The sequence below is a fragment of the Pseudopipra pipra genome, chromosome 29, assembly GCF_036250125.1.
Source record: "Pseudopipra pipra isolate bDixPip1 chromosome 29, bDixPip1.hap1, whole genome shotgun sequence".
Lineage (NCBI taxonomy): Eukaryota > Metazoa > Chordata > Aves > Passeriformes > Pipridae > Pseudopipra > Pseudopipra pipra.
This window is the reverse complement of record NC_087577.1, coordinates 1,269,487-1,286,222: the sequence shown is the minus strand read 5'-3', so window position 1 is coordinate 1,286,222 and position 16,736 is coordinate 1,269,487. Positions and strand designations below refer to the sequence as shown.

Sequence of the window (16,736 nt, the reverse complement as noted above, 5' to 3'; positions counted from 1 at the left end):
ACATGCCCTGTGTTTATTGTAGGGTCTCCTGGAAAATGGGATAGAAACCCCCGTGTTTATTGTAGGGTCTCCTGGAAAACACCCCCCTCCACATCTACTGTAGGGTCTCCTGGAAAACAGGGAATCCCAGGAAAACGGAATCCCACACCCTCCCTTGCTTAGGATGCCCCGGAAAACCCCGACCCCACCCCCTGTGTTTACTGTAGGGTCTCCCACCGCCGACCCCAAACAAACCTCGCACTTCCCCCTCCGCCAAAACTTCCATTTATTCCTATTTTTTTACCTACAAAAATCCGGAACCCTGTCATGGAATAACCCCCCCCCCCCCAGGGAAAACAAGCCCCTGGAACGGGATAAATCCAAGGAATTGCCGCTGCCGGGGGGCCGGGGACCCCCCCCATGTCCCCAGTCCATCCCTGGAAATCCCAGTGGGATCCCAGGAGGATCCCAGGAGTGTCCCTGTCTTATCCTGGTTTTATCCAGTGTGTTTCTATCCCTGCTGTATCCCAGTGTTATCCTGGGTTTATCCCGTTTTTATCCCATTTCTATCCCAACGTTATCCCAGCTATATCTCGTTCCCATCCCTGCCGTCCCCTGGCATTATCCCGGTGTTATCCCGCTTCTATCCGGGCGTTATCCCGGCTGTATCCCGCTTCCATCCCCGCCATTATCCTGGTTGTATCCCGTTTCTATCCCGGTTGTATCCCAGTTTTATCCCGTTTCTATCCTGGCACTATCCTGGCTGTTATCCTGCTCCCATCCCCACTGTTATCCTGGTTGTATCCCGTTTCTATCCCAGGACTATCCCAGCTGTTATTCCACTCCCATCCCCTGGCGCTATCCCGGTTTAATCCCGTTTCTATCCCAGCACTATCCCGACTGTATCCCGCTCCCATCCCCGCTGTTATCCTGGTTGTACCCTGTTTCTATCCCTATCCCGGTTGTTATTCCACTCCCATCCCTGCTGCCCCCTGGTGTTATCCTGTTTTTATCCTGTTTCTATCCCGTTTCTATCCTGGCTGTTATCCTGTTCCCATCCCTGCCATCCCCGGTGCTATCCCAGTTTTATCCCATTTCTATCCCAGCTATTCTCCCACTCCCATCCCTGCCATCCCCTGGTGCTATCCCGGTTTTATCCTGTTTCTATCCCATTTCTATCCCGGCTGTTATCCCACTCCCATCCCTGCCATCCCCTGGCGCTATCCTGGTTGTACCCCATTTCTATCCCGGTTATTCCACTCCCATCCCTGCTGCCCCCTGGTGTTATCCTGGTGTTATCCTGGTTTTATCCTGTTTCTATCCCGTTTCTATCCCAGCTGTTATCCCACTCCCATCCCTGCCATCCCCTGGCGCTATCCCGGTTTTATCCCATTTCTATCCCGGCTGTTATCCCTCTCCCATCCCTGCCACACCCTGGAGCTATCCTGGTTTTATCCCATTTCTATCCCAGCTGTTATCCCTCTCCCATCCCTGCCACACCCTGGCGCTATCCCGGTTTTATCCCGTTTCCATCCCGGTCGTTCTCCCGCTCCCCCCCCACCATTATCCCACCGTTATCCCACCGTTATCCCACCGTTATCCCACCATTCTCCCGCCATTCCCTGGGCTCAGGCGCTGGGAACGCTCTGTTTGATGACGATCTTCTGCCTTCCCGGCCGGGCCGTGGCCGCTCCGGCTCCTCCGGGAGCGGCCCCGGGCTCGGGAGGCGCCGGAATTCCCAGGGAGGCTCCGGGCAGGCCGTGGGCCGTGATGTACTTCTTGTAGGCCTCGCGGATGATGCGGAAGGCGCGGATGCTGGAGTAGGGGATGTCGGTGACGGGGTCCCGGTACAGGGCCGGCCGGTGGGTCACCGGGCACAGCTCCCGCACCGGCAGCCGGGGCGGTTTGGATTTCGGGAAGAAGCGCTCGAAGGTCTCGTCGTCGCTGAAGGAGATGAAGGTCCGGGAGCACTTCCCGTAGGGAGAGGGGTCGGAGGAGGGAGGAGGAGGAGGAGGAGGGGGGTCCTGCTCCAGCCTGGGGGAGGGAAGAGGGAGAGGGTTAAAGTGGGATGGAGGGGGTGGGATCCGAGGGGCAGGGAAAGCTGCTTCTTCCTGGATTGGGATTTGGGTTGGGATTCACATTGGGATCCCAGGGTTGGGATTCACGTTGGGATCCCTGGGTTGGGATTCACGTTGGGATCCCTGGGTTGGGATTCAGGTTGGGAATCCCTGGGTTGAGATCCCTGGGTTGGGATTCAGAGCCTCCCCCCACAGGATTGGAGTCTGGGATTTAGGACTGGGGGGCTTCGAGGTGCTGGAAAATCTGCTTCTCCCTGGGTTGGGATCCCTGGGTTGGGATCCCTGAGTTGGGATCCCTGGGTTGGGATCCCTGAGTTGGGATCCCTGAGTTGAGCACTTCCCGTAGGGAGAGGGGTCGGAGGAGGGAGGAGGAGGAGGAGGAGGAGGAGGGGGGTCCTGCTCCAGCCTGGGGGAGGGAAGAGGGAGAGGGTTAAAGTGGGATGGAGGGGCTGGGATCCGAGGGGCAGGGAAAGCTGCTTCTTCCTGGATTGGGATTTGGGTTGGGATCCCTGGGTTGGGATCCCTGGGTTGGGATCCCTGAGTTGAGAACTTCCCGTAGGGAGAGGGGTCGGAGGAGGGCGGAGGAGGAGGAGGGGGGGGGTCCTGCTCCAGCCTGGGGGAGGGAAAAGGGAGAGGGTTAAAGTGGGATGGAGGGGCTGGGAGTTGGGATTGGGGGGAATCCAAGGGGTGGGGAATCCCTGGGTTGGGAGCTGGGTTGGGGATCCCTGGGTTGGGATCTGGGTTGGGATCCCTGGGTTGGGATCTGGGTTGGAATTCAGGGCCTCCCCCCCAGGACTGGAGTCTGGGATTTGGGGGCTCCAAGGTGCAGGGAATCCCTGGGTTGGGATTCAGGTTGGGATCCCTGGGTTGGGATTCAGAGCCTCCCCCCTCCAGGACTGGAGTCTGGGATTTGGGGGCTCCGAGGTGCTGGAAAACCTGCTTTTCCCTCTCCAAAACGGGATGGAGCCTGGGTTGGGATTGGGGTTGGGATTCAGCCCCCAGGGGACCCCCAGGGTGGGCTCAGCTGCCAAACCTGCTCCCGAGACTGGGATTTGGGGGGGTCCAAGGCATTGGACAGAGCCCGGAGAGGGATCCAGGTTGGGATTCAGCCCCCAGGAGACCCCCAGGGTGGGCTCCCGATGCCGGAATGTTGGAACTCGGGCTCTCTCAGGTGCTTCCCTCCCTCTCCCCCCTTTCTCTCAGGGCTGGATCCATCCCGGGAATCACGGGGGGTTCCCACTGGATCCATCCCAGGAATCACGGGGGGTTCCCACTGGATCCATCCCAGGAATCACGGGGGGTTCCCACTGGATCCATCCAGGGAATCATGGAGGGAATTCCCACTGGATCCATCCAGGGAATCACAGGATGGGGAGTCCCCACTGGATCCATCCCAGGAATCACAGGGGGGTTCCTACTGGATCCATCCCAGGAATCACAGGGGGAGTTCCCACTGGATCCATCCCGGGAATCACAGGGGGAGTCCCCACTGGATCCATCCCGGGAATCACGGGGAAGGGTTCCCACTGGATCCATCCCAGGAATCACGGGGGGAGGGAAGGTTCCCACTGGATCCATCCTGGGAATCGTGGAGGGGAATCCCCACTGGATCCATCCAGGGAATCACGGGGGGTTCCCACTGGATCCATCCAGGGAATCACAGGATGGAGTTTCCCACTGGATCCATCCAGGGAATCACAGGATGGAGTTTCCCACTGGATCCATCCAGGGAATCACAGGGTGGATTCCCACTGGATCCATCCCAGGAATCACGGGGAGAGTCCCCACTGGATCCATCCAGGGAATCACAGGGTGGGTTCCCCACTGGATCCATCCAGGGAATCACAGAGGGGGTTCCCACTGGATCCATTCCGGGAATCACAGGATGGGGTTTCCCACTGGATCCATCCAGGGAATCATGGAGGGAATCCCCACTGGATCCATCCAGGGAATCACAGGGGGAGTCTCCACTGGCTCCATCCCAGGAATCATGGAGGGAATTCCCACTGGCTCCATCCAGGGAATCACAGGGGGGGGTTCCCACTGGATCCATCCCAGGAATCACGGGGGGTTCCCACTGGCTCCATCCCGGGAATCACGGGGTGGGGGAGTTCCCACTGGCTCCATCCCGGGAATCACGGGGTGGGGGGGGGGGTCCCCACTGGCTCCATCCCGGGAATCACGGGGTGAGGAGGGGTCCCCACTGGCTCCATGCCGGGAATCACTGACCCCTCGACGTCCAGGAGGTGCCGGGGGGGCTCCGGGAGGACGGGCATGGCCAGGGACAGGTACCGGATCACGGGCCCCACGCACTGACGCTTCTTCTGCACCTGCTTCTTCTTGTCGGCCTCCAGGCGCTCGTAGTTCTCTGGGAACGGCGGGATCAGGGTCGGGAAAGGGCGGGGGGGGAAAGGTCAGGGCCTGGCTCAACCCCCCAGCCCGGAGAGGCGGCTCCTGGAGCTGTTCCAGGGGGCCTGGAGCTGTTCCAGGGGTTCCTGGGACGTTCCAAGGATCCCTGTGACACTCCGGGGGCCCCGGGACGTTCCAAGGATCCCTTGTGACACTCTGGGAGTCCTGGCACTGTTCCAGGGTCCCTGGGACATTCCAAGGATCCCTGTGCCATTCCAAGGATCCCTGTGCCATTCCAGGGGTCCTGGCACTGTTCCAGGGTCCCTGGGACATTCCAAGGATCCCTGGGAAATTCCAAGGATCCCTTGTGACACTCCGGGGGTCCTGGCACTGTTCCAGGGTCCCTGGGACATTCCAAGGATCCCTGGGACACTCCAGGGAGCCCTGTGCTATTCCAAGGATCCCTGTGACACTCCGGGGGCCCTGGCACTGTTCCAGATGTCCCAGAGCTATTCCAGGGGTCCCTGTGCCACACCAGGGGGCCTGGAGCTATTCCAAGGATCCCTGTGACACTCCGGGGGCCCTGTGCTATTCCAAGGATCCCTGTGACACTCCAGGGAGCCCTGTGCTATTCCAAGGATCCCTGTGACACTCCGGGGGCCCTGGCACTGTTCCAGGGTCCCTGTGACATTCCAAGGATCCCTGTGACACTCCAGAGGTCCTGGCACTGTTCCAGGGTCCCTGGGACATTCCAAGGATCTCTGGGACATTCCAAGGATCCCTGTGCCATTCCAAGAATCCCTGTGCCACTCCAGGGGGCCTGGAGCTATTCCAAGGATCCCTCGGCCATTCCAGGGTCCCTGTGCCATTCCAAGAATCCCTGTGACACTCCAGGGGTCCTGGCACTGTTCCAGGGATCCCTGTGCTATTCCAAGAATCCCTGTGACACTCCAGGGATCCCTGTGCTATTCCAAGGATCCCTGTGACACTCCAGGGGTCCTGGCACTGTTCCAGAGTCCCTGTGCCATTCCAAGAATCCCTGTGACATTCCAGGGGTCCTGGCACTGTTCCAGGTTCCCTGGGACATTCCAGGGGCCCCTGTGACATTCCAAGGATCCCTTTTCCCTCCCAGCTCCACTCCAGGGATCCCTGGGCCATTCCGGGGTCCTGGAGCCATTCCAGGGATCCAATTTCCCTCCAGCTCCATCCTCAGGGTCCCTGTGCCATTCCAAGGATCCCTCCCCCCACATCCCAGCTCCATTCCAAGGATCCCTGTGACATTCCAGGCATCCTTTCCCCTCCTCCCCCCCCCCCCAGCTCTGTTCCAGGGATCCTGGTGCCATTCCAAGGATCCCTTTTCCCCCTGGCTCCATTCCAGGCATCCCAGTGACATTCCAAGGATCCCATTCCCCTCCCCATCCCTGGCTCCATTCCAGTGGTCTCTGTGCCATTCCAAGAATCCCTGTCCCATTCCTGGATCCCAGCCCAGATCCCAGCCCCATTCCCAGATCCCAGAGCTCACCCAGGGAGCGCAGGTTGATCTCCTCCGTGATCCCAGCCCCATTCCCAGCCCCATTCCCGGATCCCAGCCCCATTCCCAGATCCCAGATCTCACCCAGGGAGCACAGGTTGATCTCCTCCGTGATCCCAGCCCCATTCCCAGCCCCATTCCTGGATCCCAGCCCCATTCCCAGATCCCAGATCTCACCCAGGGAACAGAGATTGATCTCCTCTGCCATTCCCAGCCCCATTCCCAGATCCCAGCCCCATTCCCATTCCCATTCCCACATTCCCAGCCCCATTCCCAGATCCCAGAGCTCACCCAGGGAGCGCAGGTTGATCTCCTCCGTGATTCCTATTCCCATTCCCATTCCCAGATCCCAGCCCCATTCCCACATTCCCAGCCCCATTCCCAGATCCCAGAGCTCACCCAGGGAGCACAGGTTGATCTCCTTTGTGATTCCCAGCCCCATTCCCAGATCCCAGTCCCATTCCCAGTCCCATTCCCGGATCCCAGCCCCATTCCCATTCCCATTCCCACATTCCCAGCCCCATTCCCGGATCCCAGATCTCACCCAGGGAGTGCAGGTTGATCTCCCCTGCCATTCCCAGCCCCATTCCCAGATCCCAGATCTCACCCAGGGAGCACAGGTTGATCTCCCCTGCCATTCCAAGCCCCATTCCCACAATCCCAGCCCCATTCCCAAATCTCACCCAGGGAGCGCAGGTTGATCTCCTCCATGATTCCCAGCCCCATTCCCAGATCCCAGCCCCATTCCTGGATCCCAGAGCTCACCCAGGGATCGCAGGTTGATCTCCTCTGTGATCCCAGCCCCATTCCCAGATCCCAGCCCCATTCCCAGATCCCATGGCTCACCCAGGGAGCGCAGGTTGATCTCCTCTGTGATCCCAGCCCCATTCCCAGCCCCATTCCCAGATCCCAGCCCCATTCCCAGATCCCAGATCTCACCCAGGGAACAGAGATTGATCTCCTCTGCCATTCCCAGCCCCATTCCCAGATCCCAGAGCTCACCCAGGGAGCACAGGTTGATCTCCTCTGTGATTCCAGCCCCATTCCCAGGATCCCAGCCCCATTCCCAGCCCCATTCCCAGGATCCCAGCCCCATTCCCAGTCCCATTCCCAGATCCCAGCCCCATTCCCGGATCCCAGAGCTCACCCAGGGAGCGCAGGTTGATCTCCTCTGTGATCCCAGCCCCATTCCCAGCCCCATTCCCACAATCCCAGCCCCATTCCCGGATCCCAGATCTCACCCAGGGATCGCAGGTTGATCTCCTCTGTGATTCCCAGCCCCATTCCCACATTCCCAGCCCCATTCCCACATTCCCAGCCCCATTCCCAGGATCCCAGAGCTCACCCAGGGAGCGCAGGTTGATCTCCTCCGTGATTCCCATTCCCATTCCCAGGATCCCAGCCCCATTCCCGGATCCCATGGCTCACCCAGGGAGTGCAGGTTGATCTCCTCTGTCATTCCCAGCCCCATTCCCAGCCCCATTCCCACAATCCCAGCCCCATTCCCGGGATCCCAGCCCCATTCCCGGATCCCAGATCTCACCCAGGGATCGCAGGTTGATCTCCTCCGTGATCCCAGCCCCATTCCCAGTCCCATTCCCACATTCCCAGCCCCATTCCCAGCCCCATTCCCAGTCCCATTCCCACATTCCCAGCCCCATTCCCAGATCCCAGAGCTCACCCAGGGAGCGCAGGTTGATCTCCTCTGTGATTCCCAGCCCCATTCCTGGATCCCAGCCCCATTCCCGGATCCCAAATCTCACCCAGGGAGCGCAGGTTGATCTCCTCCGTGATTCCCATTCCCATTCCCAGGATCCCAGCCCCATTCCCAGGATCCCAGCCCCATTCCCAGATCCCAGAGCTCACCCAGGGAGTGCAGGTTGATCTCCTCTGTGATCCCAGCCCCATTCCCAGGATCCCAGCCCCATTCCCAGGATCCCAGAGCTCACCCAGGGAGCGCAGGTTGATCTCCTCTGTGATCCCAGCCCCATTCCCAGCCCCATTCCTGGATCCCAGCCCCATTCCCAGATCCCAGATCTCACCCAGGGAACAGAGATTGATCTCCTCTGCCATTCCCAGCCCCATTCCCAGATCCCAGCCCCATTCCCAGCCCCATTCCCAGGATCCCAGCCCCATTCCTAGATCCCAGAGCTCACCCAGGGAGCGCAGGTTGATCTCCTCCGTGATCCCAGCCCCATTCCCAGCCCCATTCCCAGGATCCCAGCCCCATTCCCAGGATCCCAGCCCCATTCCCAGATCCCAGATCTCACCCAGGGAGCGCAGGTTGATCTCCTCCGTGATCCCAGCCCCATTCCCAGATCCCAGAGCTCACCCAGGGAGCACAGGTTGATCTCCTCTGTGATTCCCAGCCCCATTCCCAGGATCCCAGCCCCATTCCCAGCCCCATTCCCAGTCCCATTCCCAGGATCCCAGCCCCATTCCCAGATCCCAGAGCTCACCCAGGGAGCACAGGTTGATCTCCTCTGTGATTCCCAGCCCCATTCCCAGATCCCAGTCCCATTCCCAGTCCCATTCCCGGATCCTAGCCCCATTCCCAGCCCCATTCCCACATTCCCAGCCCCATTCCCAGATCCCAGAGCTCACCCAGGGAGCGCAGGTTGATCTCCTCTGTGATTCCCAGCCCCATTCCCAGCCCCATTCCCGGATCCCAGCCCCATTCCCAGATCCCAGATCTCACCCAGGGATCGCAGGTTGATCTCCTCCGTGATCCCAGTCCCATTCCCAGCCCCATTCCCACATTCCCAGCCCCATTCCCAGTCCCATTCCCACATTCCCAGCCCCATTCCCAGATCCCAGAGCTCACCCAGGGAGCGCAGGTTGATCTCCTCCGTGATTCCCATTCCCATTCCTGGATCCCAGCCCCATTCCCGGATCCCAAATCTCACCCAGGGAGCGCAGGTTGATCTCCTCCATGATTCCCAGCCCCATTCCCGGATCCCAGCCCCATTCCCAGGATCCCAGAGCTCAACCAGGGAGCGCAGGTTGATCTCCTCTGTGATTCCCAGCCCCATTCCTGGATCCCAGCCCCATTCCCAGATCCCATGGCTCACCCAGGGAGCGCAGGTTGATCTCCTCCATGATTCCCATTCCCATTCCCAGGATCCCAGTCCCATTCCCAGCCCCATTCCCGGATCCCATGGCTCACCCAGGGAGCACAGGTTGATCTCCTCCGTGATTCCCAGCCCCATTCCCAGATCCCAGCCCCATTCCCAGGATCCCAGCCCCATTCCCAGATCCCAGAGCTCACCCAGGGAGCGCAGGTTGATCTCCTCTGTGATTCCCATTCCCATTCCCAGGATCCCAGCCCCATTCCCAGCCCCATTCCCAGATCCCAAATCTCACCCAGGGAGCGTAGGTTGATCTCCTCTGTGATTCCCAGCCCCATTCCCAGCCCCATTCCCAGATCCCAGCCCCATTCCCAGATCCCAGAGCTCACCCAGGGAGCGCAGGTTGATCTCCTCCGTGATTTTGGCCTCCTCCAGCAGCTCCTCCTGGGTCAGGGGCCTCTCGTAGCTCGTTCCCCCTTTTTTCCTCTTGGACTGGACCTGGCGCTCCTGGAGCCTCAGGAACGTTTGCCGCGTGTGCTCCGTGGTCGACTGGCGCATGTGCTTCCTGCCTGCGGAAAACCGGGATTGGGAACGGCACCCGGGAACGTCCTGGGACAGCACGCCCAGCCTGGAGCACTGGGAGCATCCTGGGGGCCCATTCCCAACCTCTGGAGCATCCTGGGAGCCCATTCCCAAACCCTGGAGCATCCTGGGAGCCCATTCCCAAACCCTGGAGCACTGGGAGCATCCTGGGGGCCCATTCCCGACCTCTGGAGCAGTGGGAGCATCCTGGGGGCCCATTCCCAACCCCTGGAGCACTGGGAGCATCCTGGGAGCCCATTCCCAACCTCTGGAGCACTGGATCCCATTTCCATCCCAGCACTGGGAGCTCTCCCAGAGGATCCCATTCCCAACCTCTGGAGCACTGGGAGCTCTCCCACAGGATCCCATTCCCAACCTCTGGAGCACTGGGAGCTCTCCCAGAGGATCCCATTCCCAACCTCTGGAGCACTGGGAGCTCTCCCACAGGATCCCATTCCCAACCTCTGGAGCACTGGGAGCTCTCCCAGAGGATCCCATTCCCAACCTCTGGAGCATTGGGAGCTCTCCCAGAGGATCCCATTCCCGACCCCTGGAGCACTGGGAGCTCTCCCAGAGGATCCCATTCCCGACCCCTGGAATGCTGGGAGCTCTCCCACAGGATCCCATTCCCAGCTCTCCCACAGGATCCCATTCCCAGCTCTCCCAGAGGATCCCATTCCCAGCTCTCCCAGAGGATCCCATTCCCGACCCCTGGAGCACTGGGAGCTCTCCCAGAGGATCCCACTTCCAGCCTGGATCACTGTGACTCTGTTTCCAGCCCCTGGATCACCAGGAGCTCTCCCAGAGGATCCCATTCCCAACCCCTGGAGCACTGGGACCTCTCCCAGAGGATCCCATTCCCAGCTCTCTCAGAGGATCCCATTCCCAGCTCTCCCAGAGGATCCCATTCCCAACCCCTGGATCACCAGGAGCTCTCCCAGAGGATCCCATTTCCATCCCAGCACTTGGAGCTCTCCCAGGACTCCATTTCCAGCCCCTGGATTACCAGGAGTTCTCCCAGAGGGTCCCATTTCCATCCCAGCCCATCTCCCCATTCCCAGCCCATTCCCAGCCCATCCCATTCCACACTCACTGTCTCCCACGTCATCCTGGAGCTCCAGGGGGATGGATTTCACCTCCCGAGGTTTTTGGGATCCCCCTCGGGGCCCCTCCGGCTTCTTGGGCCGGAGGCTCTTCAGGGGCTCCTGAGGGACGAGACCGAGACCGTGAGCCACGAAAAAAACCCCAAATCCATGGATTTGGCCCCAAGAAAAAACCCCAAATCCATGGATTTAGTGTCACTTTTCCCAGGAGAAGCTCTCCACACCCAGCAGGCCTTGGTGGGGACACAACCCAGAGCCAAGGAAACCCCAAATCCATGGATTTGGTGTCACTTTTCCCAGGAGAAGCTCTCCTACCTGGTAGGCCTTGGTGAGGACACAGCCCAGAGCCAAGGAAACCCCAAATCCATGGATTTGGCCCCAAGAAAAAACCCCAAATCCATGGATTTGGCCCCGCTTTTCCCAGGAGAAGCTCTCCACACCCAGCAGGCCTTGGTGAGGACACCAAGAGCCAAGGAAACCCCAAATCCATGGATTTGGCCCCGCTTTTCCCAGGAGAAGCTCTCCTACCCGGTAGGCCTTGGTGGGGACACAACCCAGAACCAAGGAAACCCCAAATCCATGGATTTGGTGTCACTTTTCCCAGGATAGGCTCTCGTACCCGGTAGGCCTTGGTGGGGACACAGCCAAGAACCAAGGAAACCCCAAATCCATGGATTTAGTGTCACTTTTCCCAGGAGAAGCTCTCCACACCCAGCGGGCCTTGGTGAGGACACAGCCAAGAGCCAAGAAAAAACCCAAATCCATGGATTTGGCCCCAAGAAAAACCCACAAATCCATGGATTTGGTGTCACTTTTCCCAGGAGAAGCTCTCCTACCCGGTAGGCCTTGGTGAGGATGTGGTCAAGAGCCAAGGAATCCCCAAATCCATGGATTTGACCCCAAGAAAAGAACCCAAATCCATGGATTTGGCCCCAAGAAAAAAACCCAAATCCATGGATTTAGTGTCACTTTTCCCAGGATAAGCTCTCGTACCCGGTAGGCCTTGGTGAGGACACAGCCAAGAGCCAAGGAAACCCCAAATCCATGGATTTAGGGTCACTTCTCCCAGGATAGGCTCTCATACCCAGTAGGCCTTGGTGAGGACACAACCCAGAGCCAAGGAAACCCCAAATCCATGGATTTGGCCCCGCTTCTCCCAGGATAGGCTCTCATACCCGGTAGGCCTTGGTGAGGACACAACCCAGAGCCAAGGAAACCCCAAATCCATGAATTTGGCCCCAAGAAAAACCCATAAATCCATGGATTTGGTGTCACTTTTCCCAGGAGAAGCTCTCCTACCCGGTAGGCCTTGGTGAGGACACAACCCAGAGCCAAGGAAACCCATAATCCATGGATTTGGTGTCACTTTTCCCAGGAGAAGCTCTCCTACCCGGTAGGCCTTGGTGAGGACACAACCAAGAGCCAAGAAAAAACACAAATCCATGGATTTGACCCCAAGAAAAGAACCCAAATCCATGGATTTGGCCCCAAGAAAAACCCTGAATCCATGGATTTGGCCCCACTTTTCCCAGAAGAAGCTCTCCACACCCGGTAGGCCTTGGTGAGGACACAACCCAGAGCCAACAAACCCCAAATCCATGGATTTGGTCCCAAGAAAAAACCCCAAATCCATGGATTTAGTGTCACTTTTCCCAGGAGAAGCTCTCATACCTGGTAGGCCTTGGTGGGGACACAACCCAGAGCCAAGAAAACCTCAAATCCATGGATTTGGCCCTGCTTTTCCCAGGAGGAGCTCTCGTACCCGGTAGGCCTTGGTGAGGATGTGGCCAAGAGCCAAGGAAACCCCAAACCCATGGATTTAGTGTCACTTTTCCCAGGATAGACTCTCGTACCTGGTAGGCCTTGGTAAGGACACAACCCAGAGCCAAGGAATCCCCAAATCCATGGATTTGGCCCCACTTTTCCCAGGATAGACTCTCGTACCCGGTAGGCCTTGGTGGGGACACAACCCAGAGCCAAGGAATCCCCAAATCCATGGATTTGGCCCCACTTTTCCCAGGATAAGCTCTCCTACCCGGTAGGCCTTGGTGAGGACACAACCAAGAGCCAAGGAATCCCCAAATCCATGGATTTGGCCCCACTTTTCCCAGGATGAGCTCCCGTACCCGGTAGGCCTTGGTGAGGACGCGGCGGCGCCGCCGGGGCTCGGCCTCGTCCTGGTCACTGCCCGGCTCGTCCCCCTCGTCGATGTCGAAGTCCGAGTCCACCTCGTCCTCCGTGTCCGAGTGTTCCCCCCGGTACTCGTCATCCCCGGATTCCTGTGGGATAACGGGGATGGATCAGCATGGAGAGACCACAGAGATCCCTCTGGGACTCGTTATCCCCAAATTCCTGTGGGATAACGGGGATGGATCAGCATGGAGAGATTGGAGAGATCCCCTTGGGACTTGTTATCCCCAAATTCCTGTGGGATAACAGGGATGGATCAGTGTGGAGAACCCTGGGAGATCCTCCTGGGATTCACCATCCCCAAATTCCTGTGGGATAACGGGGATGGATCAGTGTGGAGAGACCACAGAGATCCCTCTGGGACTCGTTATCCCCGGATTCCTGCGGGATAACGGGGATGGATCAGCATGGAGAACCCTGGGAGATCCTTCTGGGACTTATTATTCCCAGATTCCTGGGGGATAACGGGGATGGATCAGCATGGAGAGATTGGAGAGATCCCTCTGGGACTCGTTATCCCCAAATTCCTGCGGGATAACGGGGATGGATCAGCATGAAGAGATTGGAGAGATCCCCTTGGGACTTGTTATCCCCAAATTCCTGTGGGATAACAGGGATGGATCAGTGTGGAGAACCCTGGGAGATCCTCCTGGGATTCACCATCCCGGGATTCCTGTGGGATAACGGGGATGGATCAGCATGGAGAGACCACAGAGATCCCTCCTGGGCTGGTCATTCCTGGATTCCTGTGGGATAACGGGGATGGATCAGCATGGAGAGACCACAGAGATCCCTCTGGGACTCGTTATCCCCAAATTCCTGCGGGATAACAGGGATGGATCAGCATGGAGAGATTGGAGAGATCCCTCTGGGACTCGTTATCCCCGGATTCCTGCGGGATAACCGGGATGGATCAGCATGGAGAGATTGGAGAGATCCCCTTGGGACTTGTTATCCCCAAATTCCTGTGGGATAACAGGGATGGATCAGTGTGGAGAGACCACAGAGATCCCTCTGGGACTCGTTATCCCCGGATTCCTGCGGGATAACGGGGATGGATCAGCATGGAGAGACCAGAGATGTCCCCCCTGGACTCATCATTCCCAGATTCCTGCGGGATAACAGGGATGGATCAGCATGGAGAACCCTGGGAGATCCTCCTGGGATTCACCATCCCGGGATTCCTGTGGGATAACGGGGATGGATCAGCATGGAGAGACCACAGAGATCCCTCTGGGACTCGTTATCCCCAAATTCCTGTGGGATAACCGGGATGGATCAGCATGGAGAGATTGGAGAGATCCCCTTGGGACTTGTTATCCCCGAATTCCTGTGGGATAACAGGGATGGATCAGTGTGGAGAACCCTGGGAGATCCTCCTGGGATTCACCATCCCCAAATTCCTGTGGGATAACGGGGATGGATCAGCATGGAGAGACCAGAGAGGTCCCCCCTGGACTCATCATTCCCAGATTCCTGCGGGATAACGGGGATGGATCAGCATGGAGAGATTGGAGAGATCCCCTTGGGACTTGTTATCCCCAAATTCCTGTGGGATAACAGGGATGGATCAGTGTGGAGAACCCTGGGAGATCCTCCTGGGATTCACCATCCCCAAATTCCTGTGGGATAACGGGGATGGATCAGCATGGAGAGACCACAGAGATCCCTCCTGGACTTGTTATCCCCGAATTCCTGTGGGATAACGGGGATGGATCAGCAGGGAGAGATTGGAGAGATCCCCTTGGGACTTGTTATCCCGGGATTCCTGTGGGATAACGGGGATGGATCAGCAAGGAGAGACCACAGAGATCCCCCCTGGACTTGTTATCCCCAAATTCCTGTGGGATAACAGGGATGGATCAGCAGGGAGAGATTGGAGAGATCCCCTTGGGACTTGTTATCCCCAAATTCCTGTGGGATAACAGGGATGGATCAGTGTGGAGAACCCTGGGAGACCCTCCTGGGATTCACCATCCCGGGATTCCTGTGGGATAACAGGGATGGATCAGCATGGAGAGACCACAGAGATCCCTCTGGGACTCATCATCCCCGGATTCCTGTGGGATAATGGGGATGGATCAGCAGGGAGAACCCTGGGAGATCATTATCCCCAGATCCCTGCGGGATAACAGGGATAGGTCAGCATGGAGAACCCTGGGAGATCCTCCTGGGATTCACCATCCTGGGATTCACCATCCCGGGATTCCTGTGGGATAACGGGGATGGATCAGTGTGGAGAACCCTGGGAGACCCTCCTGGGATTCACCATCCCCAAATTCCTGTGGGATAACGGGGATGGATCAGCATGGAGAACCCTGGGAGACCCTCCTGGGATTCACCATCCCCGGATTCCTGTGGGATAACGGGGATGGATCAGCATGGAGAGATCAGAGAGATCCCTCTGGGACTCGTTATCCCCAAATTCCTGCGGGATAACAGGGATGGGTCACCCTGGAGAGACCACAGAGAATCCCCCTGGGCTCGTCATCCCTGGATTCCTGGGGGATAACGGGGATGGATCAGCATGGAGAACCCTGGGAGATCCTCCTGGGATTCACCATCCCGGGATTCCTGCGGGATAACGGGAATGGCTCATCCCGGTTCTCCCCCGGAGCCCCCCGAGGGGTCTCGATCCCCTCGCAGCCCCCCCGTGCCCCCCGGTGACCCCCCGTGCCCGTCCCCCCTCTCCCCGGACACCTCCTCAAACCCGCCGTAGGTGCTCCGGTAGAACTCCTCGTTCCCCTCGGCCCGCAGCAGCCCCGAGAGCCGCTTCCCGGTCCCTCCACCCCCCCGGTACCCCCGGTACCCCCCATTCCCGGTTCCCCCCCCCCTCCCGGTGCCCCCCGGTACCCCCCGTTCTCGGTTCCCCCCCCCTCCCGGTGCCCCCCGGTACCCCCCGTTCCCGGTTCCCCCCCCCCTCCCGGTGCCCCCCGGTACCCCCCGTTCCCGGTTCCCCCCCCCCTCCCGGTGCCCCCCGGTACCCCCCGTTCCCGGTTCCCCCGGTCTCTCCGCTCCCCCTCCTGTCCTCACACACCTCCTCGAACCCGCCGTAGGTGCTCCGGTACAACTCCTCATCCTCCTCCTCGGCCCGCAGCAGCCCCGACAGACGCTTCCCGGTCCCCCCCTCCCTCCCGGTGACCCCCGGTATCCCCCGTTCCCGGCTCCCCCGGTCTCTCCGCTCCCCCTCCTGTCCCCACACACCTCCTCGAACCCGCCGTAGGTGCTCCGGTAGAACTCCTCGTCCCCCTCGGCCCGCAGCAGCCCCGACAGACGCTTCCCGGTCCCCCCCCCCCCCCTCCCGGTGCCCCCCGGTACCCCCCGTTCCCGGTTCCCCCGGTCTCTCCGCTCCCCCCTCTTCTCCCCACACACCTCCTCGAAGCCGCCGTAGGTGCTCCGGTACAACTCCTCGTCCTCCTCCTCGGCCCGCAGCAGCCCCGACAGCCGGTTCCCGGTCCCCCCCCCACTCCCGGTGACCCCCGGTACCCCCCATTCCCGGTTCCCCCGGTCTCTCCGCTCCCCCCCTTCGTCCCCAGACACCTCGTTGAAGCCGCCGTAGGTGGTCTGGTAGAACTCGTCCTCCTCCTCGGTCCGCAGCAGCCCCGACAGCCGGTTCCTGCTCCCCCCCTCCCGGTGACCCCCGGTACCCCCCGTTCCCGGTTCCCCCGGTCTCTCCGCTCCCCCCCCTTCGTCCCCAGACACCTCGTTGAAGCCGCCGTAGGTGGTCTGGTAGAACTCGTCCTCCTCCTCGGCCTGCAGCAGCCCCGACAGCCGGTTCCCGGCCGTTCTGCGCGGGGCGCGACCCTCCGCCAGGCTCATCTCGGCGCTCGGCTGCGCGTCCTGCCGGGGCTCCGGA

General features: G+C 59.6%; 2 protein-coding genes across 2 annotated transcripts in view; both read right to left on the bottom strand.

Moving 5' to 3' along the window:
- The window catches only part of LOC135403926 (collagen alpha-1(III) chain-like), a 2,525-nt gene extending 2,217 nt beyond the window's left edge, over positions 1-308 (bottom strand). Inside the window, exon 1 of the mRNA XM_064638355.1 lies at positions 288-308. Within this exon, the coding sequence (XP_064494425.1) occupies positions 288-308 (21 nt within the window). The remainder of the gene's footprint in view (positions 1-287) is intronic.
- VPS72 (vacuolar protein sorting 72 homolog) lies at positions 249-16,736 on the bottom strand. The gene is made up of 6 exons (XM_064638284.1): positions 16,583-16,736; positions 12,817-12,969; positions 10,681-10,792; positions 9,395-9,574; positions 4,287-4,425; positions 249-2,013 (listed from the first exon to the last, which is right to left on the bottom strand). The coding sequence occupies exons 1-6, from the start codon at positions 16,697-16,699 to the stop codon at positions 1,608-1,610; spliced, it is 1,107 nt and encodes a 368-aa protein (XP_064494354.1). The 5' UTR covers positions 16,700-16,736; the 3' UTR covers positions 249-1,607.